This window comes from Epinephelus fuscoguttatus, linkage group LG5 (genome assembly GCF_011397635.1).
Source record: "Epinephelus fuscoguttatus linkage group LG5, E.fuscoguttatus.final_Chr_v1".
Classification (NCBI taxonomy): Eukaryota; Metazoa; Chordata; class Actinopteri; order Perciformes; family Serranidae; genus Epinephelus; species Epinephelus fuscoguttatus.
The window spans coordinates 2,861,280-2,888,705 of NC_064756.1; the positions used below are offsets into that span (position 1 = coordinate 2,861,280).

At 43.5% G+C, this 27,426-nt stretch overlaps 2 protein-coding genes across 2 annotated transcripts; one reads left to right on the forward strand and one right to left on the reverse strand.

Annotated features, from left to right (window-relative positions):
- Nucleotides 1-1,133: 1,133 nt before the first annotated feature.
- Nucleotides 1,134-6,195, reverse strand: LOC125888495 (zinc finger protein 501-like). Its single transcript, XM_049575878.1, has 4 exons — nt 6,150-6,195; nt 5,646-5,978; nt 1,707-2,030; nt 1,134-1,609 (listed from the first exon to the last, which is right to left on the reverse strand). The coding sequence occupies exons 1-4, from the start codon at nt 6,193-6,195 to the stop codon at nt 1,134-1,136; spliced, it is 1,179 nt and encodes a 392-aa protein (XP_049431835.1).
- Nucleotides 6,196-12,172: 5,977 nt separating this feature from the next.
- LOC125888427 (P2Y purinoceptor 14) lies at nt 12,173-26,968 on the forward strand. The gene is made up of 2 exons (XM_049575806.1): nt 12,173-12,253; nt 24,850-26,968. Exon 2 carries the CDS (start codon nt 24,852-24,854, stop codon nt 25,893-25,895), a length of 1,044 nt encoding a protein of 347 aa, XP_049431763.1. The 5' UTR covers nt 12,173-12,253; nt 24,850-24,851; the 3' UTR covers nt 25,896-26,968.
- Nucleotides 26,969-27,426: the final 458 nt, after the last annotated feature.

The window sequence follows — 27,426 nt, forward strand, 5'->3', positions numbered from 1 at the left end:
GGAACCGGAACTGGACTGCAAGTTTTATTTTAGAGGGACTATTTGATTTTATTGAGACTAATTTCCGCCAAGACAAGAAATAATAAATACAGAAAATTTAATAAAATTAAAGTAATAAAAAGATAATGTACAATACAACTACTATTAATTATGATTACAGTATAATTTACAATCTTGTTTTGTTTTTTGATCTCTGTAATTTTGTGTAAATTTATTCTGCTTTTGGATGAATTGTAAATTGTGTTTTGAAAGATGTTTTTGTAGAATGTGAATTTTTGATTTCCTAAAAAATAAATTTAAAAAAATTATATAAAAAATAAACAAAAAACACAGTTGACTTGTATTTTACTATTTATTTTTATTTCATTTAAATACTAATAAGCATGCATTAATCAGTGCAATATTGTCATAGTGTTTATAACATATAAAACATATCTGCAGTTCAATATGAACACATTCAGTGCTGCATCAGGATCAAAATCAGGGTCTGAAATTAATGTTTCTTTCTGCCTGCAGCCTCATCTCATTTGAAATCTATGTCCTTAATAAAGGGACAACATTTAAATAAGTTAAACTTCATTTAACGTAACATAAATATTGCAAATCAAATGTTAAATATATCAACATAGAGAAAAATACATTTCAGTGTTTTAACTATGACATGGCTTTCAGGGGAGCAGCATTTATCAGGGGTGACAGTTTAAATATAAGATCTACTACACTACATATGATTCATACAGACCACTCACCAACACCTCTCTGCCTTGAGCTTCACACTGGCTGCACACTGAGCTCATCCTTCAGGTGAAACAGACACTTGAGGTAGTGAAGTTAATGCGTGAGCTAGTAAAGATAATGCAGTGTACAGCTGATACAGTAAAATGTGTGTGTGTGTCCTTTTATTGTCCTTTTATATTTATTTATTGCCTGGAGTCGGAGAAGCCGCAGCTGCAGCGGCTGCAGGAGTGCAACTTCACCCCGGTGTGGATCTGCATGTGTGACTTGAGCTGGTTGGACTGGCTGAACTTACTGCTGCACACCTGGCACTCGTACGGCCGCTCTCCTCTGTGGAGTCTAGCGTGTCGGTGAAAGTTGTTGCGCGTCCTGAAAGCTTTGCCGCACTGCTCGCAGATCTACCTCTTCTCCCCGGTGTGGAGTGTTATGTGCTCCTTCAGACGGCAGCTGTTTGACATCTCCTTGCCGTGCCGCCACATGTGGTGAACAAACGTGCATTTACGGTGGAAGGACTTCCTACAGGTGGCGCAGATGAAGTTGTTTTCCTCTACGTGAACTCTAGACAAACCTTTCTGACCATCTTTCTGTGGCGTCTCTCGGTCCTGGTGCACCACCTGTTGGTGCTCCAGCAGTTTAGAGTTGTAAAAAAATGTCTTCCCGCACAGGTCACACATCAACGGCTTTTTGGCACCGTGAACAAGCATGTGGGTCTTGAATGCACAACTTCCTGAGAACTCTGCCCCGCACTCCTCGCATCTGAAGGGTTTCTCCCCCGTGTGGACGACCTGGTGCTGCACCAGCTCTCGCTTCAGCTTGAACGTCTTGCCGCAGTCGGTGCATCTGAACGGCCGCTCCTCTGAGTGCACTCTGAATCCTTTCCCACAGGTGTCGCGGACAAACGGGCGGACTCCAGCATGAGCGGCCAGGTGTCATCTCAGCAGGTGCATCTTACTGTAAGTCTTCTCACAAACGGAGAAAAAGGACGTCTGCGTTCGTGGCGTAACAGGTGTGCCTCCAGATTCCTCTGGAGTCTGAACTGTCTGTCACAGCGGCTGCACGGCAGCATTTGCTTCTCTCTTGCTGTTTCACTTTGTGTCTCTGGAGGTGAGTCTGCAGAGTCTTCTCCCTGTGGAAGCGTTTGTCGCACTGGTCACAGGAGAAAGGTTTGTCGTGACAGCTCATGTGCTGCTTCAGATGATGTCGGTAGTGGAAACCCTTGTTGCATTTCTCACAAAAAACTCGCCTCTGTTGTTGATTCTCCTTCTTAGTCCTGATATCCTTCCTGACGCCTGATGCTGAGAGACAAAGAGCATGATTATCTCTGAATGAAACGGCTTTAAATACCAAAGATGTCAGCTTGGTCGCCAGGAAAGAATGTTGACATTGTACCTTTCTGCAAACCCTGAATATGCTACATTTCTACGTTTCATACACATCATATCAACGCTTCTAAAGTGATGTAGGGGAGAGGAGTGTGTCACCTAAACAAGGCACCTGCCTAGCTGCAGACCACTGATCAAGACAAACAGACCACTGGTATTTTTTCTTGGAGGTATGGTGTAGAGAGGACAAGAACAGGAGGTCAGAAGGTTCTGCTGCAGCCCACTGACTTTAGTTTCAGTCACTCACAGATCCAGGTTGAGAGGGAAGTTCTCCTCTGTGAAGAAAAGACGGACTCGGTGTGAGGGTTTAAGATGATGCCGAGGGAGTCCACATGAAGAGCAGAAAGCCGCTGGTGAGGATCACGTTGGAAGGAGACAACATTAACTTATTGCAGAGCGTGTCCAACGAGGACAACGGAGAAGCCAGAGAATCTTGCCTCTCCTGGAATCCCATCTTACCTTTCCCAGAAGAAAAAAAAATCTTCTTGTTTTGCTTTTGCAAATGATGATGAGTATGTTTGTGATCATATCGCATTAATGCTGTTTGTTTTATTCTTTTTTGAGAACACATTTTTCTTACCAAAAAAACCCAACAAAACTGCTTGTTTCCCAGCGAGTCATTGCTGCGTTTCCAGCGTCTTTTTAGTCAGCAAACGTGGGTGTCTTTTAATGACCTGTCGTCGTGTTTCCAGCGGGGATAGTGCCATGAAAAGTGGTTGTTTCTTACAGCGATATCACCGCTGGACATCCAGCAGGGACTGCGCCTCCAAAACCTGGTATTTTAATCCAAAGCATGATCTTTTCTTAAACCTGACCACAGCATTGTTGAAACATTAAGTTTCAGAGGCATGTTTGCAGAAACATACAATGCCAACATTTCTTTCTGCTTCCTGTCGAGAGCCAGATGAACAGAATGATGTCTGAAACATCTGTAATGACAATGAACAAAGTCTCCAAAAGCTCAGACACATTAAAGGTTACAGTCCTCAATGATTTCATGAAACTGAAAACTGTTTTTTTCTCAGATGGGCTGGGCAAACCACAACACTTCTGTATAATAAAGACCAAGCCACTACTGACTCCATCCTCAATAACAAACTTGTAGTTAAAGGAGCAGTGTGTCAGATTTAGGGGGGTTTAGTGGCAGCTAGCAGTGAACTGCAGACTGCAACGAGCTGAAACTTCTCCTGGTTTCATTGTTCAGGAAGTTTTTATCAGGAGCTGGGTTATCTGCAGAGGTCTCTCTCTCTCTCCAACTCAAACTGACCAGAGTCTCATTTATAAACATTGCATCAGCACAAAATGAGGCCTGACAGAGGCGTACGCCACCTCCCATGGAAAGTTGTGTTCTACAAAAACAGACTTGATGGCAGAAACGCAGATGATGAGGTGGAAGCCTGATTGTGGAAACTGTCAAATATTTTTTAGCACATGCCATTTTTGACTTTTGTTCGTACGTACAATTTTAGAATGGATCCTATAAACAAGACCACAGGTGATTTAGACCAGTAAAAAGACTCAGCTACTCTGTTTGGAGATCACAGACAGTCTGCTCCAGCACCGGCTCATGTGCTCTCACCTTTTTTCTCTGATAACTTCAGATCCAGGGGGCCGTGTTCACAAAGCGTCTTAGCACAAAGAGTTGCTCCTATTCTAAGATAATTCTTAGAATTGTGGCGTTCTCTAAGAATTTCCCCTTAAAGTTAAGACTAAGTCCTTGTAAAGAGAAAAGTTATTCACAGAGGATCTCAGCCCTTAAAAGAGCTCCTCAGGTGACAAACTGTTCAGAGCAGGGAGGAGGACTTTAAGAGGTTTAAGAGTTTCTTAATCAGAGGAGAAAATGGTGGAAACACAAAGAGGTCGGAGAAATATCAACTACCAATCCTCCAAAACGCTGGACGACAGTGAGCTAGAGAAATGCTACAGATTAGATGGTGCAGGGAGAATATGTTTGGTCGATCTCATCAGGGATACACATACACATTTCCTGCTCAATGCTATAAAGCTGTAACGCCACACTTTCAAAGTCTCATATCGCGATGCAGTTCATTTCCCCTGGGTGTCCTCACACCTTACAGACTCACATGTCTGTGACAACCAATCACATCTGTTAAAAGAATGTATCATACCTAGCAACAGGGTTGACCACACCTCCTCACTGAGGTAAAAGTTTCTCATCCTTGCTCAGAGTTGCTCTGAGAACTTTCCTAAATCACTCCTTAGCTCGGACTCCTTACTAAAAACTGTTGTTCGTGAATACGACCCCTGGAGCACAGAAAATAAGAAGATAAGAAAATCCAAGAGCAAGAGAGTGATGATTATAAGAGACTAGTCCATAGCCATTGGTAGCTTTGTCACCTTCTACCTATGCCAGTCCTCAATGCCTATGTGCAGTTTCACATAGACACGTCAGTGAATAGAAAAACGTGGGACAGACAGAATGACTGACTGACAGAATGACACACTGACAGTTTCCGTGATTATGTACAGCATACCATACCATGACTTAGTCATACCAAACATTAGAAAACAACACCAACACTGGTCCACAGGGGGAGCCACAGCGATCGGTCGCATTTTAGCCATTTTGAAGCATTTTTCTGTTGTTATAGCGCCACCCAGTTGCCAATTAGAGTTAAATTTCTCCAGTCACCTTGAGGCGTCCTGTTCTACATATCTACCAAGTTTAGTAAAAATCCATATGGCGCTTAGGCCTAGATAAGAAATGAGCTCTCTAGCGCCCCCATTTTGTTTGATGGGCTCAATAATGGAGGGGTCCCCTCAGATTATGTGTGGTCATATGCCTACAAAGTTGTGTGGTGATGGGTGAAACCCTTGAGATGTTCTACACCTTTATGTGATGAGCCACGCCCTCCGCAATATTCATTGCCTTATAGAAGCTCAGTTTTAGGAAGTTTTCCAACTTTTGCCAAGAGGGAACTTTAGATATTGCTCCCTAGATTATGTTCACCCAGTTTCATGCAGATCGCTCAAACTTCCTAGGAAGAGATCCATTTGAAGTGTTTTTCAAAAAATTCAAAATGGTGGAAAATCTATATAAGCGGAAGTTATGGGTTCTTGAGGCAAATGTGTTCCTCATGAGGAGAGGCATCTCTGTGCAAAGTTTCATGTCTCTACGACATACGGGGCATGAGATATGCCCATTCAAAGTTTGACATTTCAATGGGTTGCTATAGCGCCCCCCTTTGGCCAGTTGATGTAATATTGCTTCATTGGCATCCTCCCATGACCCTCTACCACTGTACCAAATTTCACATGGATTGACCAAGTCAGTGAGGAGAAGAACATGGAACACACACACACACACACACACACACACACACACACACACACACACACACACACAGTCATTTTAAAGTAAGATTAGTGCTGTTTGAGTCCAGACAGGTTTTTATTTGAGTAAAATGCTGCAGTGTACCTTTAAGAAACAGTGATGGAAAAAACCCATTGTGACATGTTTCTGGTGTCTCTTCCTGTTCTGAATGTCTCTGTTTCCTGTCCACACACTGAGCTCCACCTGAGGTTCAGAGACATCTGCTGATGACTCCACAGGTTTGATTCTCTCTGCTGTTGAGACTGTTGCAGCTCGTCCTGCAGGCTGACCAGCAGCCGGCACAGACCGCTGCAGGGAGTTCTGGGAAGTCTCCTGTCCTGTGGCATCATCCTGAGCAGGTAGACTCAGACCAAAGGGCACAGAGGTGAGGTCAGGTGACGGCTGACTCGTCACCATCAGAAGAGCGGAGTGCTGACTTGCGGCCTCTGCAGAGCTCAGGATGGCCAGCGACGGAGTGGCGGGGTCAGCCGCCATCTCACTGGTGTACAGAGACACTGCAGGGGTTCCTGCGGTTGCCACGGTAACAGAAGATAAAACAAAAAGACCTTCATCAAATTAGACAGAAACGCTTTTGGTGAAATGTGACTACGACCCTGCCAGACTCCAGCACTGAGGCTGTTTGTAGCTTTAAGTCATCAGTCAATCAATTAATAAATCAATATGTCTGCCAGCATGACCTGGGGCGGTCAGGTTGAGAGTCAGCACCTCCAAATCTGAGGTCATGATTTTCTGCTGGAGAACAGTGGATTGTTCCCTCTGGGTTGGGAGAGAGTTGCTGCCTCAAGAGAAGGAGGTCAGACATCTGGAGGGAGCTCGGAGTAGAGCCGCTGCTCCTTCATGTTGAGGTTGTTCAACATCTGATCAGGATCCGCCTGGGCGCCTTTCATTAGACATGTTGCGCACTGGTCCCACTGGTAGGAGGCCCCGGGGCAGACCCAGAACACACTCATGTGGCTTGGGGACGTCTTGAGGTCCCCCAGGAGGAGCTGTGAAGCGTCACTGGGGAGAGGGACATCTGGGGTGCTTCGCTCAGCCTGCTGCCCCCGAGACCTGGCCCTGCGGATGTGGTTAAAAATGGATGGATGTGTTTGCTGTTTTTCACTGAGGCGTGTGAGAAAAAGTTTCCCTCACAAATTCAGGGTAACTCAACACGACTGATTTATACACAAACAGTCATTTGATGGGTGAAGTGTTCCTTTAATGAGAGGCTATAAATCTATACAGAGATAAACAGAAGGGGACGTGACAATATGAACACACATGTTAAATGTCATGCTGTACAAATGTTCAGCGGCCACTGACTATAATTACTGGGGAGTGAACCAACTGAACACCGTCTCAGATTACACTATAATTAACTCCACATTCTGTGATTTGGTTGGCTGTAATAAAAGTGCGCAAGTGGTTTATAGAGGACGCAGATTATATAATATTCTCTTCTGTTTAAACATGTTTTATCATTTATTTTATATTTTATTTTTAGACTTTATTCATTTTATGATCCTTCTCTTGTTTGTGTTGCATTTACAGCTGTATTTATTTGCTGTTTTTTTTTCTTTCCTGTGACGCACTTCATAAACTTATCAATCAAACTGATCCGGTCTGCAGCTGCTCATGCACCGGTCCGGTCAGTGTCTCTCCTTTCTCCTTCTCCAGCAGCTCCCTGGTCCTCCCCCTCCTCTTCCTCCTCCTCCTCATCTCCCAGTCCAGGTGAGCCACCTCCCTCCTCACCTGCGCCGGTTCTCCCGCAGCAGTCTGGAGGAGGTTTCCCGGTACACAGGTCTCTGCCCATGTCCCGGAGGAACAGCTGCAGCTGCCCCGCCCTCCTCCGGCTGCTCCGCCCCACAGAGGAGTCGGTGTCCCGGACAGAGAGCTCCTCCACGGGCCGAGTCTCTCACAGCTGCTGGTGACTTCCGGCTCCATCTTTATTCACACAGAGTTCAACCATCCGTCATGTTCGGGACATTTTCACCGCTGATACAAACTTTTTCTGTGACTAAAGGAAAGAGATTTGTAGTCCGGAAAAGCTGCAGCTAATGCGCATGCGTTATGCATAAAAAGCGCAGGCTCAGTTCCTCTCTACCGTGCCCATTTAATTATGTTTAATTGCTGTTTCTTCTCTTTCTTTCTTTCTTTCTTTCTTTCTTTCCTTTGCATATAATGACATAAATAAGTAATAAATAAATGAGCATGACTAATCAAAATTTAAGCCAATAAATAAATAAATTGCCAAAGACATTTTTTAAATAATTTGGTTCTTGCATTTATTTATTTCTGTATTAATTCTCCTCATTTTGTTATGCATTTATTGGTTTCATAATTTATTCTTATAGTTATATATTTTTCTGTATTTTTTTCATGTGTTTGTTCATTTACACATTTATTTAAATGTGGAAGAAAGTTTAAAAAAAATGTGGAAAAATTGTGAATAAATAAGTACATGCACGGATATATAAATCTATGAATATATGTAGAAAAATAAAGACAAAAAAATCACAATCTGGTCTTATTATTACAATGAATACACATAGTAAGTGAAAATAAAAGTAAAAATAATAGACAAAAAAATGCCAAAAAAGAATATTTTTTTATAAATATTTTTTCTAAATGTATTTATTTATTTATGATTTAATCATACATGTATTTACACATTTATTTAAATGTGGGAATAAATCTGCAAAAAATATGACAATAAAAATCCATGAAGAGATAAAGACATGTATGAAAATGTGCAGAAAAAAATGAAGACAAAAGAATCAGGGAGAAAATGAAAGATAAAAGTGAGGTCAGCAACAGTCAAGAAATAAATAGAATATATTTTTATAAATATATGTAAATAGATATATTTAAAATAAATCTAATTTGAGGTTCTCAGAGATCATTAAAGACACGTCACCTCGGATGTTTTTAAAGTGTCACATCTTCTAAACAAAGATCAGCACATCCCTCCACCTCTCCGGCATCACTGCAGCTGTGCAGATGTTCAGTGTTGTTTCAGCAGAGACGATCAGAGATGCTCCACTTCCTCCTCGCGTGTCTGATATCTTCCTCCTCCCTGCTGGACTCCTCTTCCTCCCATTCTCCTCCAGAACAGAGCAGCGTGGGTGGGAGACGCGCTCCGGCTCCTGTGCATCATCATTGTCTGCAGAATATTCTGCTGTAATAACAAGTTAGCAGAGCTGGTGTGGTGCTGAGGTCTGCTCGGGGGTTTCCCTTATCTTAACTTTTATCTTTAACCATAACATATACAGGAGTCTCAGTGTGACGGGGGAGCACACAGTAAATAGACACCAAACAGTTTAAAGGCTGAGTACTGTGACACAACAGTCACAGGACAGAGAGAGAAAAAGAAAATGTAGTGTTAAATGCAAAGTGCAGATGCAAATGTGTTGTTTACAGTTCTCGCAAGAAAGATATCAGCAGACCTCAGTCGTTTCAACAGAAGCTCCAAAACTGACATTTGTTTATGCTGAAACATGAAAGGTCAGAGGTCATGTGATGTGTCAGAGCCACAGATATTACCCATATTAAACTAACCTGTGCTTCAGGGTGGGGAGGATTCTGTTTGTTAGTGTTTGACCGACCTGCCCAGAGACTACAGGGGAACAAAGCAATGTGCTGACACCTGATAACTACAGCTCAGTCGCCAGAAGAAAATGTTGGTGTTGTACATTTCTGCAAACCACAAATACATTACATTTGTACCTTTTATACGTATCATACCAACGCTTCTTAAGTGATGTATGAGCTGACTTTGTCATCTGGAGGTGGAGGGGATGGTGTGTCACGAAGGTAAGATTCCTGCCGAGCTGCAGACCGCCGCTTTAGCCACTAAACGTGGATGTTTTTTAGCTACCTGTCGCTGTTTTTCCTGCGGGGATAGTGCCACAAAAAGTGATTATATTTACCGAGACATCGCTGAGTTACTTGCCAGGACAGCGCCACAAAATGCACTGTTTTTCCAAGACATTGCTACGATACCTGCCAGATTAGCGCCACTAAAAGCAATTATTTTTGTTTTCGTTAAAGATGTTTTTGGGGGCTTTTTGCATGGGGGCAGATACAGCATGAAAGGGTGAGAGAGGGGGGACGACATGCAGCAAAGGGCTTCAGGTTGGAATCCATAGCCGCTGCAGCAAGACACAACCTTTGCATACGGGGCGCCTGCTCCACCAGGTGAGCAAAAGTGATTATTCATTTTTTATTTTTTTGCAAGACATTGGTGCATTTCCTGCCAGGTTAGTGCCACAAAAACAAATAAAGGTTAACATAAGGCTGTGTCTAATCAAACAAACACAAATGATGTGAGGCAGGTGGAGGACGGAAGGAGAGTCCCACCAACAGATCTTTACCCCCAGCAGGTCAGACTGGGTGGGGGAGGGAGGAGGACCTGTGAGGCTAAAAGTGGAAAGATGGAAAGCTAAAAACGCATCAGTCTGAAACACATCCTGTTATCTGCTGAGGGACAGACAGACAGACAGACAGACAGACAGACAGAGACATACAGATGAGAGTATCTTTACAAAGTTTGGACTCTTCTGTGAACGTCTGGGGGCGTCTCAGTATCTGAACGATACGTCTGGTCATATATCAAATGTGGAGACACAAACCAACAACAAAAGTCTCACACTAATAATGTCTGTCTTATTTCTTTGTGCTACAGAGCTCCAATGTTGGACAAAAATAAACAAAAAAGCTCTACAGGTCCAGAGAGAGGTCAGATCTTATAACAAAGGCTCCTAAACAGGCACTATTTTACATTGTGGTATGGTTGTAGGTTGGTTAGATCAATCTGATCACCAGATAAATGTTGACATTTCTACAAACACACTTATGGTTAGAGGGTTTGGTTTGTGGGTGCAATCCCAGCAGGAAAAGCGGTAATGTCTTGGTAAGAAGTAACCACTTGTTGTGCCTAAAAAGCCTAAATCACAACTGGTTTTGATGTTTGTTGGTTTTGAACAGTGGTCTGCAGCTGGGCAGGTGTCTCGTCAAGGTGTCACACCATCCACCATCTGCTCCACCTCCAGGTAACAACATCAGCTCATATGCTACGTCACTTTACGTGCTCTTTTAACCTCTTTCCTTTTGTACAGCACACTGTAGCCTTCGTCATGGCTCTGTTCTGGGGCCCCTCTGCCCTTCCTCGGAAACCTGAGGCAGGTGAGAGAGCACACCCCTCTGCCCTTCCACGTGCAAACGAGGAAAGCCTGAGGCAGTTAGAGCAGCAGCAAAGAATGACCAAACTTTCAGATCAGAGACGGAGCGGCAGCTAGAATGTAGGATCAAACAAACAACATAATGACTAGAAGTTGACCAAAATGTCACGAACTTTTGTCGAGTAAAACTATGAGGGATAAAACTAAAACTAAAAAGCATTTTCGTCTCAAGTCTTAATCTAAATCTAAAATAGCTGTCAAAATTAACACTGCTCCATTTGCATTTCATTTATTGTGATGACGAAGTTTCAGCCTTTGAGCCTCAATTGTTGATCCTGAAGAAGAAATAAAAGAAAATAAAAGAAATACATATAGAGTGTGTGACACTTGTTCTCTATCATCAAGTCTTCAGCCAGTGATCAGCACCTCGCTATACCTCTTGGTGTGAGTTGCTTTTTATATTTTAAATAATTACTTTGGCCACCAGATGTCAGTGCCTAATAATAAACATTAATTCACTTCAGCTTTATTTATAAAGCCCAATATCAGAAATCACAAGAGAGAGAAGGAGAGAAGGTGCCCGGTGTATTATAGGGGGGTCCTCCGGCAGACTAGGCCTAAGTCAGCCTAACTAGGGGCTGGTACAAGGCAAGTCTTAAATGTGGAGACGGTGTCTGCCTCCCGGACCGTAACAGGAAGATGATTCCACAGGAGAGGAGCCTGATAGCTGAAGGCTCTGGCTCCTGATCTACTTTTGGAGACTTTAGGGACCACGAGTAACCCTGCGTTCTCAGAGCGCAGTGTTCTGGTGGGATAATATGGCACTATGAGCTCTCTAAGATATGACGGAGCTTGACCATTTAGAGCTTTATAAGTTAACAGTAGGATTTTAAATTCAATTCTGGATTTTACAGGGAGCCAGTGCAGAGAAGCTAAAACAGGAGAAATATGATCTCGTTTCTTAGTTCCTGTTAGTACACGTGCTGCTGCATTCTGAATTAGCTGGAGAGTTTTTAAGGACTTACTAGAGCTACCTGATAACAGAGAGTTACAGTAATCCAGCCTAGAGGTAACAAAAGCGTGGACCAATTTTTCTGCATCTTTTCGGGTCAGGATAGGCCTAATTTTCGCAATATTACGCAGATGAAAGAACGCAGACCTTGAAGATAACTGTTGGTTGTAATAAGCTGCTTACACAGACGATCTAAATGAGCCCTGTTTGCATTAAGCGCCGTCATCAGGTCAACACATACCTGCAGAGCTAATATCACTCCCATCAGCCTCAGCTGGACTCTGTGTGCTGCTAACTCATGCATGCTAACACAAAGACAGTAAACACTACACCTGCTAATCATCAGCATAGCAGTGTTGTCACTGATGTACTGAGCTCAGGTCAGCTGGTGGAGCTGCGACCACGACTGCAGACTGTTGTTAGAGAGAGAGAGAAACAGAGTCAGCAGTATCCTGAAGAGAGAGAGAGAGAGAGAGAGGAAGTGGAACTCCTCCACAGACTTTCAGATCTGAACCACGCTTCATTTGACTTTCCATATCACACAGCACTGGCTCATATTACGGGCAGAGACAACAGCTGTATGGGAACCTGACTCAACACTGTTTATATGGTGAGTACACTCACTTCAACTACAGGCTGAGAGATAGAGCTTTGATCTCAAACAGTGGACATTAGAGTTTCCATTAAATGATGGTGATATTTTATGCACAATAACAAAGTGTTCTCCCCAGCTAGAGGTGAACGTCTCTATCAGATGTGACGTGAGATAAAATACAGTTAAAACAAAACAAAGATTAGAACAAGTTATTAGTGCAGGCAGTTTAAACAGCGCTGACACAGAGTCATTAACAGTGACAGAGATGTGAGACAGACACAGTCTTATGAAGCTGAGAGACTGCTGTAATTTTACTTTTAAAAAAGCAGTTTGTCCCTCCTGTTTTCCACACACTTAGAAAATTACAGCAGCTTTAAAATGAGCATAAGGAAGGAGGATTAACGACAGTTAGAGGGGACTAAACATCCGACACTTCAAGAGTAAGGTCATAATTTTGAAGATGAAGTAATGAGATTACAGTCCCACTTTCACAAGACAGAGGCATCGAACGTGAGGACTCACACGCTTCTTCACATTTACTAAACTGACTACTTTATAAATAAATAATATAAATTTTGCAAAAGTTCATGGGGTTGATGCAAGACGGAGAAGTTTCATCAAGATGTGTGGTGTGGTTTGTGGTGCTTCTTCAAAGATGAATTCACAAAGAGTGAGTTTGTCCTCTTCACTGTAATATTTATTTCTATTTATAAACAGCCCGGGTGTCACAAAGGTCCCCTAGTCCTCACCTTTAGCGGGTGTCTTTTAATAAACCTAGTTTGAATTTGAATTCTTTTAGCACACAGATGTGCAGCAGGTGCAGTGGGTGCAGGAGTGGCTATACTGGGATTACTGGCGTCCTCGATGGGCTTGTCTGTCACTCCTCAGGCGATGAGAGGCAAACAATGTCCCCTCACTCTGGCGCAGTCTTCATGGCTGGTATGAGATTATTGATGAACATGTTCAATCCTTTTGGATCCTTAGCTTTCTCCTTGACTCTGACTCTGTCCTTAAATCAGAGGAATTTTGCCACAGTTGGCTGAGCTCTCTCTGAACCAGCTGAACGCCTGGTACGTTGCACCTGTTTCAGCTCGATCCTGGTGATTTTGAGCTTGTCTGAGAGACAGTTTCACACTTTAGTCTCTGATAAAGCCCATCGCTTCCATTGCTAGACTCTTGGATGCCGTCAATCACAATGTTGCTCCGTCGGGACTGACCTTCCAAGAAGTCTATTTTCGGCAGGAATGAGCAGAAGCTTTCACTACAATTTGAAATTTCTGAATTCATTTCTGAGAATTTATTGTCAGTAAGCTCATCCACATCTTTCTGAGTGTAGTGAAGTCTTTCTCGTAGTCCACTGATTTCCTTAGCAAGCTCAGGTCTGTTGTTTGTCTCAGTCGTCACTGTCAAGAAGTTCTTATAGTTGTGCTCCTGTTGCTCCAGCAACTCTCTGTGAAACATTTAGTGCTGCTCTGTTATCTGGCACCGAGTCGGAGACACACAGTCCTCGTCCCTGCCTCTTCCTCTCCCTCTCTGAAGCATGATGGCATTTTAGACCAGGTAAATCAGGGTTTTGAATCTTCTGATCGTTGGTTTACCTGCAGCAATTAGGACTTAAATATCAAAGGAATAACCCACAGAGTAAGAAATACACCATAAAGTCACTTCAAAACGAATAAAAAAACCAATGCAATGACGACACATGCTTTTATTTAGCTGTGTTTACTGGAAGCAAAGAGCAGAATCCCACAGCGTGGTTTTAAAAACACTTTGCTGTGAGGTGGTTACACCTTCACACAGGAACAGAGAAATGCAGCTCCTCTTGCAAGAACGCTGAGTGAGTCGGGTTAAAAGGTCAAAACCTGCCAACAGGTGGACGCCACATTGATTGATGGGTATTTATCTGTAGTGTATATGAAGCTCCAGTCAGACTGGAAACAAGGAAACAGCTCCTGATTTTAATAATAACAACAACAAAATGTTTTATTTATGGGCGCCTCTCATGACACTCGAGGTCACCTCACAGGTAAACAACAAGTTTACAGTGAATAACATTCTGTGTAAATAGTGGATGTGTGTGGGTAGACGGACGCAGTCAGACTGAAAAGGCTGTTTGAAAGAGGTGGAGTTGATCTTACGATTGTCCGATGGAGAGTTCCAGAGATGGCAGCGGAGCAGCTGAAGGCTGAGAGTGCGGGTGGGGGTGTGGATGAGGTACAGAGGAGCTCGGTTGTGGATGGCCTTAAAGGTGAGGAGTACAATCTTAAAGTCAATGTGTTATTTAACAGGGAGCCAGTAAAGCTGCTGAAGGACAGGAGTGATGTGATTGGTGGAGGGGGTTCTGGTGATGATGCGAGCGGCAGAGCTCTGGACCAGCTGAATTTTGTGGATGGACTTGAGAAGGAAACCGAAAATAAGCGAGTTACAGGAACCAATGTAGAGTGTAACCAGAGTGTGAACAAGAATGGTGGTACTCTGTGGTGTGAGGGACGGGTGAAGGCGGTTAATATTGCGTAAGAGGAAATAGGCAGACAGAGTGACATTATCGATGTGAGTGCTGTCGAGGATGACACTAAGACTCTTAACCTGCGGGGAGGGGGAAACTGAGGAGCTATCAACATAATGGCCTCTAGTTTTGCAGACTGGGCGAGGCGAAGGCGCAGTGCACCTGCGCTTCGCCAACTGGGTGTGGCCAGGCGGATTTTGCAAGTTTGGCACACCGTGCGCCTGGCGCAGCTACTCCTCTTTCCCACCTCCGTCCCTCCTACCGGCGCAAGTCGGAAAGAGGGAGGAGAGAAGGCGTGGAGTGGGTTTTACACACATCACACCAATCAAATGAGCCCCTCTCCTCACCCTTAAATGCGCCGCGTGAAGGCGTAATGAGAGTTTACTCAATTCGCCATGGCAGAAGAGAGCAGCAGCGTCAGACGGCCAAATTCTCCCAGGAGGAAACTGATGTTTTGGTCCGGGAGGTCCAAGCTCGCAGTGTCCGAATATACGGAACTGCGAGCAGACCTCCACGGGCTGATGATGCAAAGGTAGCCTGGGAGGAGGTCACCACAATCATAAATCAATGTTGCGTTTCTCTCATGCTCACGTGCGCGCTCTCTCTTTCTCGCAGTCTCACTCTGTTTCTTTTCTTTTGACTTTTCTAAGATGACAGATGCTGAATATATACTCCCTATCTGATGCTGTGGCTGTTTGTGGTTGGCTGAGAGGGATGTGAACTCATTAGTTTGCAGCTGTGTTAATCAAATCAGGTTGGGCTTCCATTATGCGTGCCAAACATGCCAAACGTGCCAAATGGTGCCAATCCCCTTTGATCTGACATCAGATGTGACGGGACAGTCGATATAGAGATACATTTATGTGCTGATTGCAGATAGTTGCATTGAATAGTGGTTTTTGGGTATTTATTGCATCGTTAATGTGCCTGATATTCTGGAAACCTGCCTGTGAGGTTTTGGTGACGTGTGCACACTGTCCACCGGTCAGCCAAACTTCCACTTACACCAGCTGCGCTCCCCCTGCGCTGACAGTAGACGTGGTTTCAGCTGGCGAGCTTTTAGCGCACCTTTGGCGAAGCCTTTTGGCACGAAACTGTCACTGCTGGATCTGTCGACACCTCCCCTGCTGCGCCGCCACACCCATCTCAGCGCAGCTCGGTCTGCCAAACTACCAAACTGAGCGCGCCTCGGGTTGCACTGCTCGAAACTAGCTCTGCGCGGGGTTCGCCACCCTGCGCTGCGTTGGGAAACTAGAGGCCTAAGTGTGAAACTGTCAGTTTTTGCTGAGGTGGATTTGGTGCTAATTAGAAGAAACTCCATTTTATCACTGTTTAATTTGAAGAAGTTGCAGGAGAACCAGGATTTGATATCCTGAAGGCAGATAGAGAAGGTGGAGGGCTGGAGGGTGGAGGTAGGTTTGGTGGACAGATATAGCAGGGTGTCATCTGCATAATAATGGAAGTGGATGTTAAAAAAGAAGAATCAGAATCAGAATATCTTTACTGTCATTGCACAAGTACAATGAAATTGAGGTAGAGCTCTCAGATTCAGTGCTATTTAAAGGGTACTAAAGACAAACAGCAAATGAGAACAAATAAGATAAACAACAGGCACAATATAAGTGAAGTAAATACAAAAGAAAAAGTTTAAAACTGTAAAAAAAACTATGCTATTTAGTATACAACTATACTATGTAAAGCTGTACACTCTCTCTCTCTCTCTCTCTCTCTCTCTCTCACACACACACACACACACACACACACACACACACACACGATAGATATTGCACATGATAAATATTGCACATCAGGATTTATTGCACCAGCCAGCAGAAGTTGCCAGAATTAAATCTTAAAGTTATTTCACGTTTGTGGATAGTTCAGTGTGATAACAGCTCTGGGGTAGAAGCTGTATTTCCGTCTATTAGTTTTTGATTTGATTGTCCTGTAACAGTTCAAACAAACAGTGACCAGGGTGGGAAGGGTCTGTGAGGATATTTTGGGCTCTCCTGAGGCAGTGGGTGTTGTAAATGTCCTCCATAGAGGGGAGAGGGCATCCAGTGAGTTTCTGGGCGGTGTTGATGACCCTCTGGAGCGCTTTCCTCTCAGCAGCAGTGCAGCTGGCGTACCACAGTGTCATGCCGTAGCTCAGCACTGACTGGATGGAGCAGCTGTAGAATGACACCAACAGTCTCTGTAGCCGAGAGGAAGTAGGCAGATTATAAAGAGAGGGGGACCCAAGACAGAGCCTTGAGGGACACCGTTACTGACTGTGAATGTTAATCTGTAGTTATGCATCGTGTTTTATGTGCTGATTGTATGTTGTTTTCTTCTTCTAAATCTATAAAATAACTCAAAGGTGCAGAATAAAGAATCAGTAAAGAACAAGAAGTTCAGAATGATTCTTTTATATATATTTTTTCTTTTCGGCTTTAATGCGATGTTGAGATTCAGTAGGTCGTTTCCTCACCTCCTCTGTGACCTACACAGGCCCGTGCAATACAATAGTGTGCTGTGGTTTGTTGTAAGGTTCACTGTTACATTCAGTTTTAATATGGGTTGCAATAATTCAACAGGTTATGCTGTAAGTTATGTTTTAAAATATTGTTTCATGTGTGCCCTTTTAACCCATCGAAGCTCTCTGCACGGCCCTGGACCTGCAGGTAACACCATCTTTGTAGAAACATAAGTCCAGGTGATTGAAACACCTGGTTACAGTCAGGAGTGTGACGTTAGTGTTTGGTAACCAAAACTCTTTTTGATGTATGGTCTGTGTTGATGGTATCATGTCAGGGAAAGAGATTGTACTCTGAACTGAAATGTGTGTGTGTCTGTGGTTTATTTGTCAGCTCTGGTGGTTTGTGACTTCTGAAATTTTCTTCACCTGCACATGCATCTTTTTTTCTGTGTGCATTTTCACACTGAGTTCTACATGAATTGAAAGTGCCTCTTCTTGCCTTGTTTTGGGGCCACTGTTGGTGAAAAGGTTTCCGAGGTAAGGTTGTCATTTCATGAGAAAGTTTTGCAATTTCACAAGAAAAAAAACTAATCAAAAATATTTGCAGAATAACTCATGATAATAAAAGAGCAGGATGTGAAATAGAAAACATAAACCACAGCTGCAGAGCGTACCGACCATAGGAAAGTGACAGTGGATGAAACACAAGTGATATGCATTGGAAAATAAACATATGATGTAATTATAGCGTGTTTTTCTTTAACAAATGTCTCTTTATATGTTTATTAACTGTCATTTTAACTGTTGAAATATAACTGTCAGGGGCTTTTGACAAAGATGTGCCAAATGTATTCATGTAACGTATTAAGAACTGAAAGATGAGTTCATTACTGGATTAGTCAGTCAACAGGAGATTATTTGACTTTCATAATGTATCAGTTGTTTCAAGTGGGTTTTCAGCTTCTCAAATGTGAAGATTTGATGCTCTTCATTGTCTTATCATCTTTAAATCAGTGTTTCGAACCATTTCTTTGTTTTTATTTTGCAGTTCATCTTTGCCATACTTTTCCATCCTGCAGACCACATAGAAAACTACAAAAGCACACAGTCCTAGAGGGCTTTTTTTATGTATAGTGGTGTATCATCTGTCTTGTAGTTAGTTTGTCAGTGAAGTCATCCGTCACCGGCACATCTTATTAGTTCACATTGGTACAACAGGGTTTGTGACATGTGAGATGAAGTTGTATACATTTTAATAACGTTTCCTCCTGTATTCCTGTAATAGTTTATTAGTTTTACTGAACAGGCCCATGGGCCCAAAGTGTAGAGACTTTTTGTGTGTGCATGTGCGAAGTGCTCGTGCTGGTGTCTATCTGCCAGCACCAGAGGGTTTACTGAGGCCTAAGTGCAAACAGCACATTTGTTCACAGTAACGAGCAGAGAAACGTCTGCCGAGCTGATACATGAGTTGTCTTAATATCTATACTATATACACCCAGCAGCTGCTGCACATTCACTTTCTACATTTGTCAGTTATTTATAACAGACAACAACAAAGAAAACAACAATACACTGCGCACACTTCAGTGATCTGTGAAGTAAATAACATCACAATCAACAAATCTTTACACAAAACTGAACAGCTCTGTTCTCTCTCCTCTCCTCTCCTTAATTTGTTCTCCTCTTTCTTTTGAAATGGTCACGTGCTAATTCTTATTATTATCTTCTATATAAGCTTTGAATATAGTCCAAACAAATTCATGTAGCCTACATTTTACACTTACCTTGATATGGTTCTTATTACAGACCTGAGTGTTGTTTTGTCACGCCTTGACAGTTTCGACGACTGCGTCTGTCGTCGTCATCATCAGAAGCGTCATGTGATGTGTTGTGAGTGTCATTTTGTTCTCTGCATGGTCACTGGTTCAGTTTAGGGAAAGACTGGAAATAATTCCATTTTGCGGGAAACACTCTTCTTAAATTTTTTTTATTTTTGGACTCAGAATCAGGAGCAGATTATCAAACAGCCGGCCCCTGGGCACAGATATGCAAAAGGCCCCCAGCCTCTCCTACATAGGGGCAAGACACACACACTTTTTAGCTGTTTAGCCTCATTTTGTGATGTTGTTTTGCATCTTTTTGTTGCCATAATGCATCTTAGTAATACTTCGTCTCTTTGATGTAATGTAGTGTCATATTTGGTCATTCTGTGTCTCTTTGTAGTTGTTTTGTGCAGGCATGTGCACAGATAGACCAGGTGGTGCTCAAGCAACTGCTCTTTTGTCCTCTGTCATGATAAGTGCCCTTTTTGCAAGACTTTTTTGTCTATTTCTTTTTAATAATTGTAGATTTTGTTTTTTAAATTCGGCCCGTGGCGTCAGTTCTTAATTGAAAGTGTGTTGTATGCACGACAACTGCATCTGAGTCGAGCCCCTGACCCACGCCTCTGATACTTATTTTTTACACAAAAATGACACGCAGTTTGGAGCTGTGCTGCGCAGAGGAGGAGGAGAGGGGGAGCATCATCAGAAGCGTCACGTGACCCATCACGACACTCACAACACATCACGTGAAGCTTCTGATGATGACGACAGACACAGTCGTCGAAACTGTCAAGGCGTGACAAAAGAACACTTGAGCCTGTAATAAGAACCATATCAAGGTAAGCTTTGAATATTCTTAAAGAATCCCGGAGAACAGACGCGTGCACCCTGCGCAGCACAGCTCCAAACTGCGTGTCATTTTTGTGTAAAAAATAATTATCAGAGGCGTGGGTCAAATATAATTATTAAAAAGAAATAGACAAAAAAGTCTTGCAAAAAGGGCACTTATCATGACAGAGGTCAAAAGGGCAGTTGCTTGAGCACCACCTGGTCTATCTGTGCACATGCCTGCACAACACTACTACAAAGAGACACAAAACAACTACAAAGAGACACATGATGACCAAATATGACACTACATTACCTCAAAGAGACACAAAAGTACTACTAAGATGCATTATGGCAACAAAAAGATGCAAAACAACATCACAAAATGAGACTAAACAGCTAAAAAGTGTGTGTGTCTTGCCCCTATGTAGGAGAGGCTGGGGGCCTTTTGCATATCTGTGCCCAGGGGCCGGCTGTTTGATAATTATTTCCAGTCTTTGCCTAACCTGAACCATGCTGCAGTGACCATGTAGAGAACAAAATGTTGGCGCCAGACTCACTGATTTGAATACTATGTGTTTGTTTCCAGTGACTGACTCGGTTCGATTGCTTCACACAAACATTCGTGTGTGTGACGCGGCGAGGCAGTTTTGCTTAACAAATAACTCTTGCAAATAGTGTAATCTAAACAATCTCTACAGCTACACGTACGCTTCCTCTGAACATTGATACCAGCTCCTCTGAAACAGTTCACAGGGTCATTGCATCACTTCCTGTGCTCGGCTGAAAGCAGAAGTTGTTGCTTTTCTGCTGCTGATCAGCATCACCTGCATCTGTACCATCCAAATACCAACTGAAAAACTATGAGTCATCTCTGAGTAAAGGCCACAACAGTCTGTGCAGGGGGAAAATTACATTTGGTTTCTGATCTCGTTCTAGTTGTTATCATCAGCACCTCTCACGCTCAATTCTGCTGTAATGGAAGGAGGGGGGCTAGTCAGCGTTAGCTGTCTCTCTTTTATGCAGAGCCCTTAAAGGGATAGTTCAGGTTTTTGGACATGAAGTTGTGTGAAACGCTGACCATCTGTAGCTCTGATGTGATGGTGTCACTACTCTCAACGAGCCTCCTGCTCTGAGAAATGGCCCGTAGCTTACCGGAGAAAAAGTAGTTCTGAAGATGTACGGGGGACACGTAACCAAAAGGTTTTTAGCTACAAAAAAGTATGCATGTGTTTTGTTGGACTGTTACAATAATTTTAAAACATCCCCGCATTACGTCAGACCTTGCTATCAGTTGGGACTATTTTCTGGCCAGTATCTCTCCACCGTGCAGACCCACAAGACAGCACGCCAACAGAAATCAATCAGACAGTTCATCACCACGCTGTGCAGGTGCGCAGGACAGCAACGGCTAACGAAAACTTCATCGGCTGTTTCCAACAGAGAACCAGTAGGCTATTATTAGTGAGGAAGAAGATGTACTAGCCCTGTATATACCTACTACTACTACAGCGCGAACACCGGCTCAGGCTCACGACACACCCTCGTCAGCTGCTGTAGGTAAACAGAGGAATACCAAAATGGTATGGTAACAGCTGTGGGAATAAAAACATCGCCGGCTCCCAATTCCATCGGTTTCCTGTTACAGATGTAACCCGTAGGCAACTTTGGCTAACCCACCACCAGAACACAGCAGAGACTGGTCGTAATCACATATGAATTCACGAGGGTGTGTGTCAAGCTAAAAAAAAAAAAAAAAAACGAATCCTAGCTGTTGCCTCTTTAAAGACCGAAAAGAAGACATCACCTTCGAGGACTTTAGGAGAGTCATCCCTATGTTCCCAAAGACCTATATCTCGTCATATGAACTAACACTGATAGAGACTGATCCATTTTCATCCACTGATCCGGACTCAGGTCTCAGGGGCAGCAGGGTCAGTAAGGTCCTCTCCCAACTACACCTTCCAGCTCCTCCTGAGGATGTATAATCCCTCCGGTGTGTTTGGGGTCTGCCCTGCTGGTGTGGATAACCAATCCGGTCTCACTCCAAAGTCGTTGAAATCTGGCTCCCGGGCGGCGACTTGCAGTGTCACACATTGTGGATTTATAGCTGCGTGTGTTTGACACTGGTGGGAAACCTGACTGTGGTTTTATAAACTGGAGCTGTTTCAATACAGAGTGGTGGTGTATACAGACACGCTGAGCTGGGAGGAATGTTTGTCTGCTATAATCTCACCGCACAGCTGCTTCATGTGAAATAAAGTGCTCAGAGTAAACACAGGAAGTGAGAGGAACCCTCAGACATGATTCTAAAGATATTTACTTGATATTAACTGTTTCTGGCTCAGATCAGCGCAGAAGGAAGACGCTCAAGAATGTTTCAGGTTGTTTGGGTTTTACCTCTGTAATGATCAACCACTTTGGATTCAGAGGAAATGTGACAGGACTAGAACGGAGCCGGCACAAATCACAAGTTTGAGACCGGGTCAGGTCGAGACAGGGGCTAAAAATAAAAGACAGGAAAACAGAAGGCAGCCTGATGTCGTCCTTCTCTGGAAATGTCCTGTTTTTCTAAGGAGGACTGTGTGTGTGTGTTGGACTGGGATTAATCGGTGTCAGGAGGGAAGTGTGTGAACAGCAGGACAAACGGCAGTTGAAGATGCTTTTTGTTTGTGCATGTGTCCCCGTGTAAACAGAGCGCTGTGTGTTCACTTCATGAACATGAAAGGTGTCTGTGGGGAGTTAACGGGGATCTTCAGTGGAGCCACACACACACACACACACACACACACACACACACACACACACACAAGCTTCCTCTACAACTCCTTTGTTCATATCTATATGTGAAGCGTCTGCAGCCTCCTGAAAGAGAAACTGTACATCTACTGTGTACTTTAAGCTTATAATGGACTTTCAGAGGCAGACGTACAAAAACTGAATTTTTACCTGGGATTTAAACTCATTAGTGGCATGTTATGCCCAGGAATCAAAAGTGCAGAATCTCCCTCTACTTCTTAATGTAACACCCGAGTTCACTGTCCTATATAACTACAGGTGAACTTCAGTAATGAAGCCAGCAGTCAGTTTGGGTCAAAATACCACAACAGGCTTTTATTAGTCCCTCACAGTGGTATTATAAAAGCACTCAAAAGGTAGAGCATCCTGCTGCAGGGGTGTGGCGCACCAATATATATAGGCCAGTGCACAGGAAGTATACCATCTGTGGATAACCAAAGCTACACACACAAATAAACACGTTTCAACAGAAAAACACTTCTACCAGTGACCCTTAAATTATAACACCAGAACTCACCACGTGAACTCCTCCTGTGACCGGAGGCCAACACTAACTGCAGCAGTAAAAGATAAAACCAAACGCTAACAAACTCAGTTCACTAGAAAACAGATAAAACACACAGATATAAAATAAACTGCAATCAGCACTTTGCCTGTGAACTGAACACAACTCGTTATCTTCATGGACTGTTAGGACACTTTACTAAAAGAAACAGGAAGTTGTGAATGTGCACAGGAGTGTTCACAGATCCAGAAAGTGGCTCAGACACCTGAGCTCCACGAGCCTCTCAACAGCTCAGGTGCTCTCATCTTGACAACTCTCACAACTCAGTAAGACCAGATGAAGAAGTCTCAGTAAGTGTCTTTATAGCAGGTCGTGAATCTGACTAAAAGCCTGAAAATAAAATCTAAAGTCACAACCCTGAAGTGTCAGAATGGTGTTTGGTTTGTACATAAAGTGATCCAAAGTCCTTCAGGGGTCAAACAAATTATGTTAATAATATTTATAGATGTTAAGAAAGGCTAATAAAACTAGGTTTCAACATGACAAGCTTCTATTTGAGTATTTACCCCGGACATCTTGCCTCCGAAAGAAGAGCGGAAGAGCCCTGGTTTCCGGTTTTAGGCTGTTTGTAGTCCGCGTGATATTGACCAATCACGTTTGAGCCGGCTGCAGTTGTTGCCAGGTTAAACGGTCCGTGCGGTGAACTAACGAGGCGGAACATAATTGGCGTCACTGCAAACTCTGAATCCATCGCAATGGTTCAGCATATTTACTGAAATATAAACGGAAGTCGGAAACGGAAATTCGCCTCTTCTGCCCAAATCAAACCGGAATGCCAAAAAATCAGGGGTCTGCCCCCAGAGGCTGTATCGCCGTCTGCCGGAAGTCAGACGCCGATACAGCTGATGGGTTCTGAGAATGCCTTTGTGGTGGTATGATACACCGCAGGGCGGCGTGAGTTTGTAACGCAGCCAGACAGTAGAGCTCGGCGTCACTACAAAGTTGTCCAAATCCGGTGCTTGGACAGTAACTTGCAGTGTCAGAAACCAATGAATAAAGACGTCTTTTAACATTGGCATGATACGCAATTTATTGGTGCCTGGCGATGGGACAAGGACGAAAGTTAAGGCGGCAAAAGTCTGAGTATGGTGGGTAAGTACAAGACAGAGGGGGAGGTGGATGGGTCCAACAAACACTGACTTTCACCCGAGAGAGCGGTGTTTGCATCCTGTGAGATTCTAAAGCCAAACCCTGATCTTTTTTCCTAAGCCCAACCACGTGCGTTAGCTGTTAAGGAAATGTGATGGCACCTGTCGCAACGGTATGACACGCCACTGGATGGCGTCAGTTTGAAATATCAACGTTATATAAGGAGCTGGAATGTCCCTGTAGGGCAGGTGGGAGGGGTTGGATCAGACCTGGGTACCTGGTGTTCATGTTGTGTATGAATGTAGAGCCAAACCATGAAGTTTTTTTCTAAACCTAACCACGTGCTTTTGTTGGTGTGCCGGTGATGGTTGTGGCGTCCTGGAGTGTCATCAGCAGACGCAGGAGGATACCCAGTGTGTCACATGTAGACAAAGCTGCCCTATGTGTATTCTGTTTATCCGATATGATGACCTGAACAACAAAACCAAAGGATAAACATGATCCTTCTTTTCTCACTGTGTTTGTTTGTTTGTGTGTTTCCAGTCATGGATCCCCTGAACTCCACCCGCGCCCCCACCAACCAATCAGACTTCAGCAGCACCTTCACCCTGCAGGTGCTCCCGCCGCTCTACCTGGTGATCTGCGTTGTTGGAGCGTCTCTGAACGGTGTGGCCGCCTGGATCTTCTTCAGAGTGCCCAGTGACTCGGGCCTGGTGGTGTACCTGAAGAACATGGTCGTGGCTGACCTCCTCATGCTCGCCACCTTCCCCTTCAAGCTGATGACTCAGCTGGGAGTGGGCGGCTGGCGCCTCCACGTGGTTATCTGCCGCTACACCGCCGTGCTCTTCTACTCCTCCATGTACGTGGGGATTCTCTTCATGGGCTTCATCAGCCTTGAACGCTACGTCAAGATCTTCCGACACACTTCCTCTCCCTCCTCCTCGTCGTCCTTCTGCAGGTCCAGGTGTGGTGTTGTTTCCGTGCTGCATCTCCTGCAGAGCGTCGTCTTCGCCCGGGTGCTGGCATTCTTCACCTGGGGCTTCCTCCTCCTCTGCGTGCTGCCCAACGTTGTGCTGACCAGCCAACCAGCCAACGAGACGAACGCACGGCACTGCATGCAGCTAAAGACTGAGCTGGGCATGCAGTGGCACCGGGCGTCCACCTTCTTCAGCGTCAGCCTCTTCTGGGCGACGCTGGTGGTCCTCGCCTATTGCTACGCCTCCATCGCCTGCCGGGTCTACAAGTCCTACCGCCGTGTCCGCACCGACAACAGCGATGTCTGTCGGAAGTCGAACCGCAGCATCTTCAGCATCCTGGGCGTGTTCTTCATCTGCTTTGTGCCGTACCACGTCTGCCGCATACCGTACACTCTGAGCCAGACGCAGGCGTCGGGCTTCAGCTGGGACACCCGCTTCCTGCTGTTCCAGCTGAAGGAGGGAACGCTCTTCCTGTCGGCGCTCAACGTCTGCCTCGACCCCATCATCTACTTCCTGATGTGCCGAATCTTCAGAGAGTCGCTGCTGAGGAAACTGTCAGGAAGAGAGAGGAGGAGGTCCCTGACCACCGCCCAGAGTCTGAGCCACATATAGGAGGGGAGGAGGCGAGGAGAGGAGACACAAGAGAGGAGACAAGGAGAGGAATCAAGAGAGGAGACAAGAGAGAAGATAAAGGGAGGAGAGACAAAGACTGGAACATCCTCCATGATTGCAGAGGGGGAGTGATTTCTGGGTCACTGAAGGAGAGAGGACGCAAGGAAGCAGAAGTTAGCCACAAGGAGAAGGGGAAGCAAGAGAGGAGACAAGGAGAGGAAACAAGAGGAACACTGAGCCTTAATCAGACTGTGGTGTCGCGTGAGTGTTGTCGGAGTAATTTAAAAAAGAAAGTTGTAAATTCACCTCTGTGTGTTTTTCCTGGAGGTTGAACTTTATTGTGACTCAGATTTCAAAGTAACTTAAATGAATGTAAATGTTCCAAAACAAGCAGTTTACTTATTGTTTTTATCACCATGATGTCATGACGTGATATTTTCAGACAGAAATGTGTGTAAATGCAGAATATTGTTTGTAAAATTGTAAATAACAAACAGTAAATATTATTAAATAACATGTTTATAACACGGTGTTGTTTATTGTTGAAGAACCAAATTAAAGGAAGGAAAGAGAGTAAAGAGAAGGAAGTGCTGATGTGGAAGTGAAAGTGGACGGTGATGACTGGGCATCAAACCTGCGACACCGACTCATCACGTTACTGTGACTCGTTAACTTTTCACTCAGCTGATTTGGTTTTTGTGGCTTCGAGTCACACGAGTCGCTCCTCTCTCTGGGTGGTTGGACTTTTAATAACTTTAAGATTTAGACATCTGAATCGATGGTGTTTTACAGTGATGATGATGATGATGAGACTGAAGCTGTTCCTCCAACCACAGGAAAACCTGACAGAATAATCTGATCTGAGGTCAAAGCGTGTCGAGGTAACTGTTGGTTTCTACACAGAACATTAAATTAAAAATAAAACAGTAATATTTGTGAAGTGAAACAACAGAATAAATAAAATATATAGACTATATGATAATGTAGAAAATATTAGGAGAAATATTGTGTTGTTGTTTATGTTTTATTCCACAGGGAGGCAGTGTTTCTACAATGAATCTAGACGGGCAGGACGGAAGTGCCACAATAATAAAAGAATGAATTACTTGATTGATGATGAATTTGTTAGTTGGCATTAACTGATAAAATGTGACATAAAAATGTGATTTGTTTTTTATAAATTAGATTTTTTTTTATTTACCTTTGCATTTTTACACATATTTTTTATTTTTCATTTATATCATTTTCATTTATTTGTTTTACATTTATTGTCAATTTTTTTCAAAAAATTATTTTTCAAAAATGTATTCATTTTAAAAACTAGGTTTGGGAAAATCAATAGAGGGATGCAAAAAAAATTAAATATATTACTAAAATAAATACAACATTCTAAATTGAATACATCAATTCAAAAAATGTTTGTATGAAAATTAATACAAAGGTGAATAATAATAATAATAATAATAATAATAAAACAAAATGACTTGCTAATAAATAAATATGCCATTAAATTAACCACAAATAATATTTC

Coding starts and splice junctions, on each gene's coding strand:
- LOC125888495 (XM_049575878.1), bottom strand. CDS start 6,195: ATGACCTCAGATTTGGAGGTGCTGACTCTCAACCTGACCGCCCCAG. Junction 5,979..6,149: donor TCTCAACCTGACCGCCCCAG/GTCATGCTGGCA, acceptor TGGCAACCGCAG/GAACCCCTGCAGTGTCTCTG. Junction 1,610..1,706: donor CGCAGACGTCCTTTTTCTCC/GTTTGTGAGAAG, acceptor CCTGTGGGAAAG/GATTCAGAGTGCACTCAGAG.
- LOC125888427 (XM_049575806.1), top strand. CDS start 24,852: ATGGATCCCCTGAACTCCACCCGCGCCCCCACCAACCAATCAGACTTC.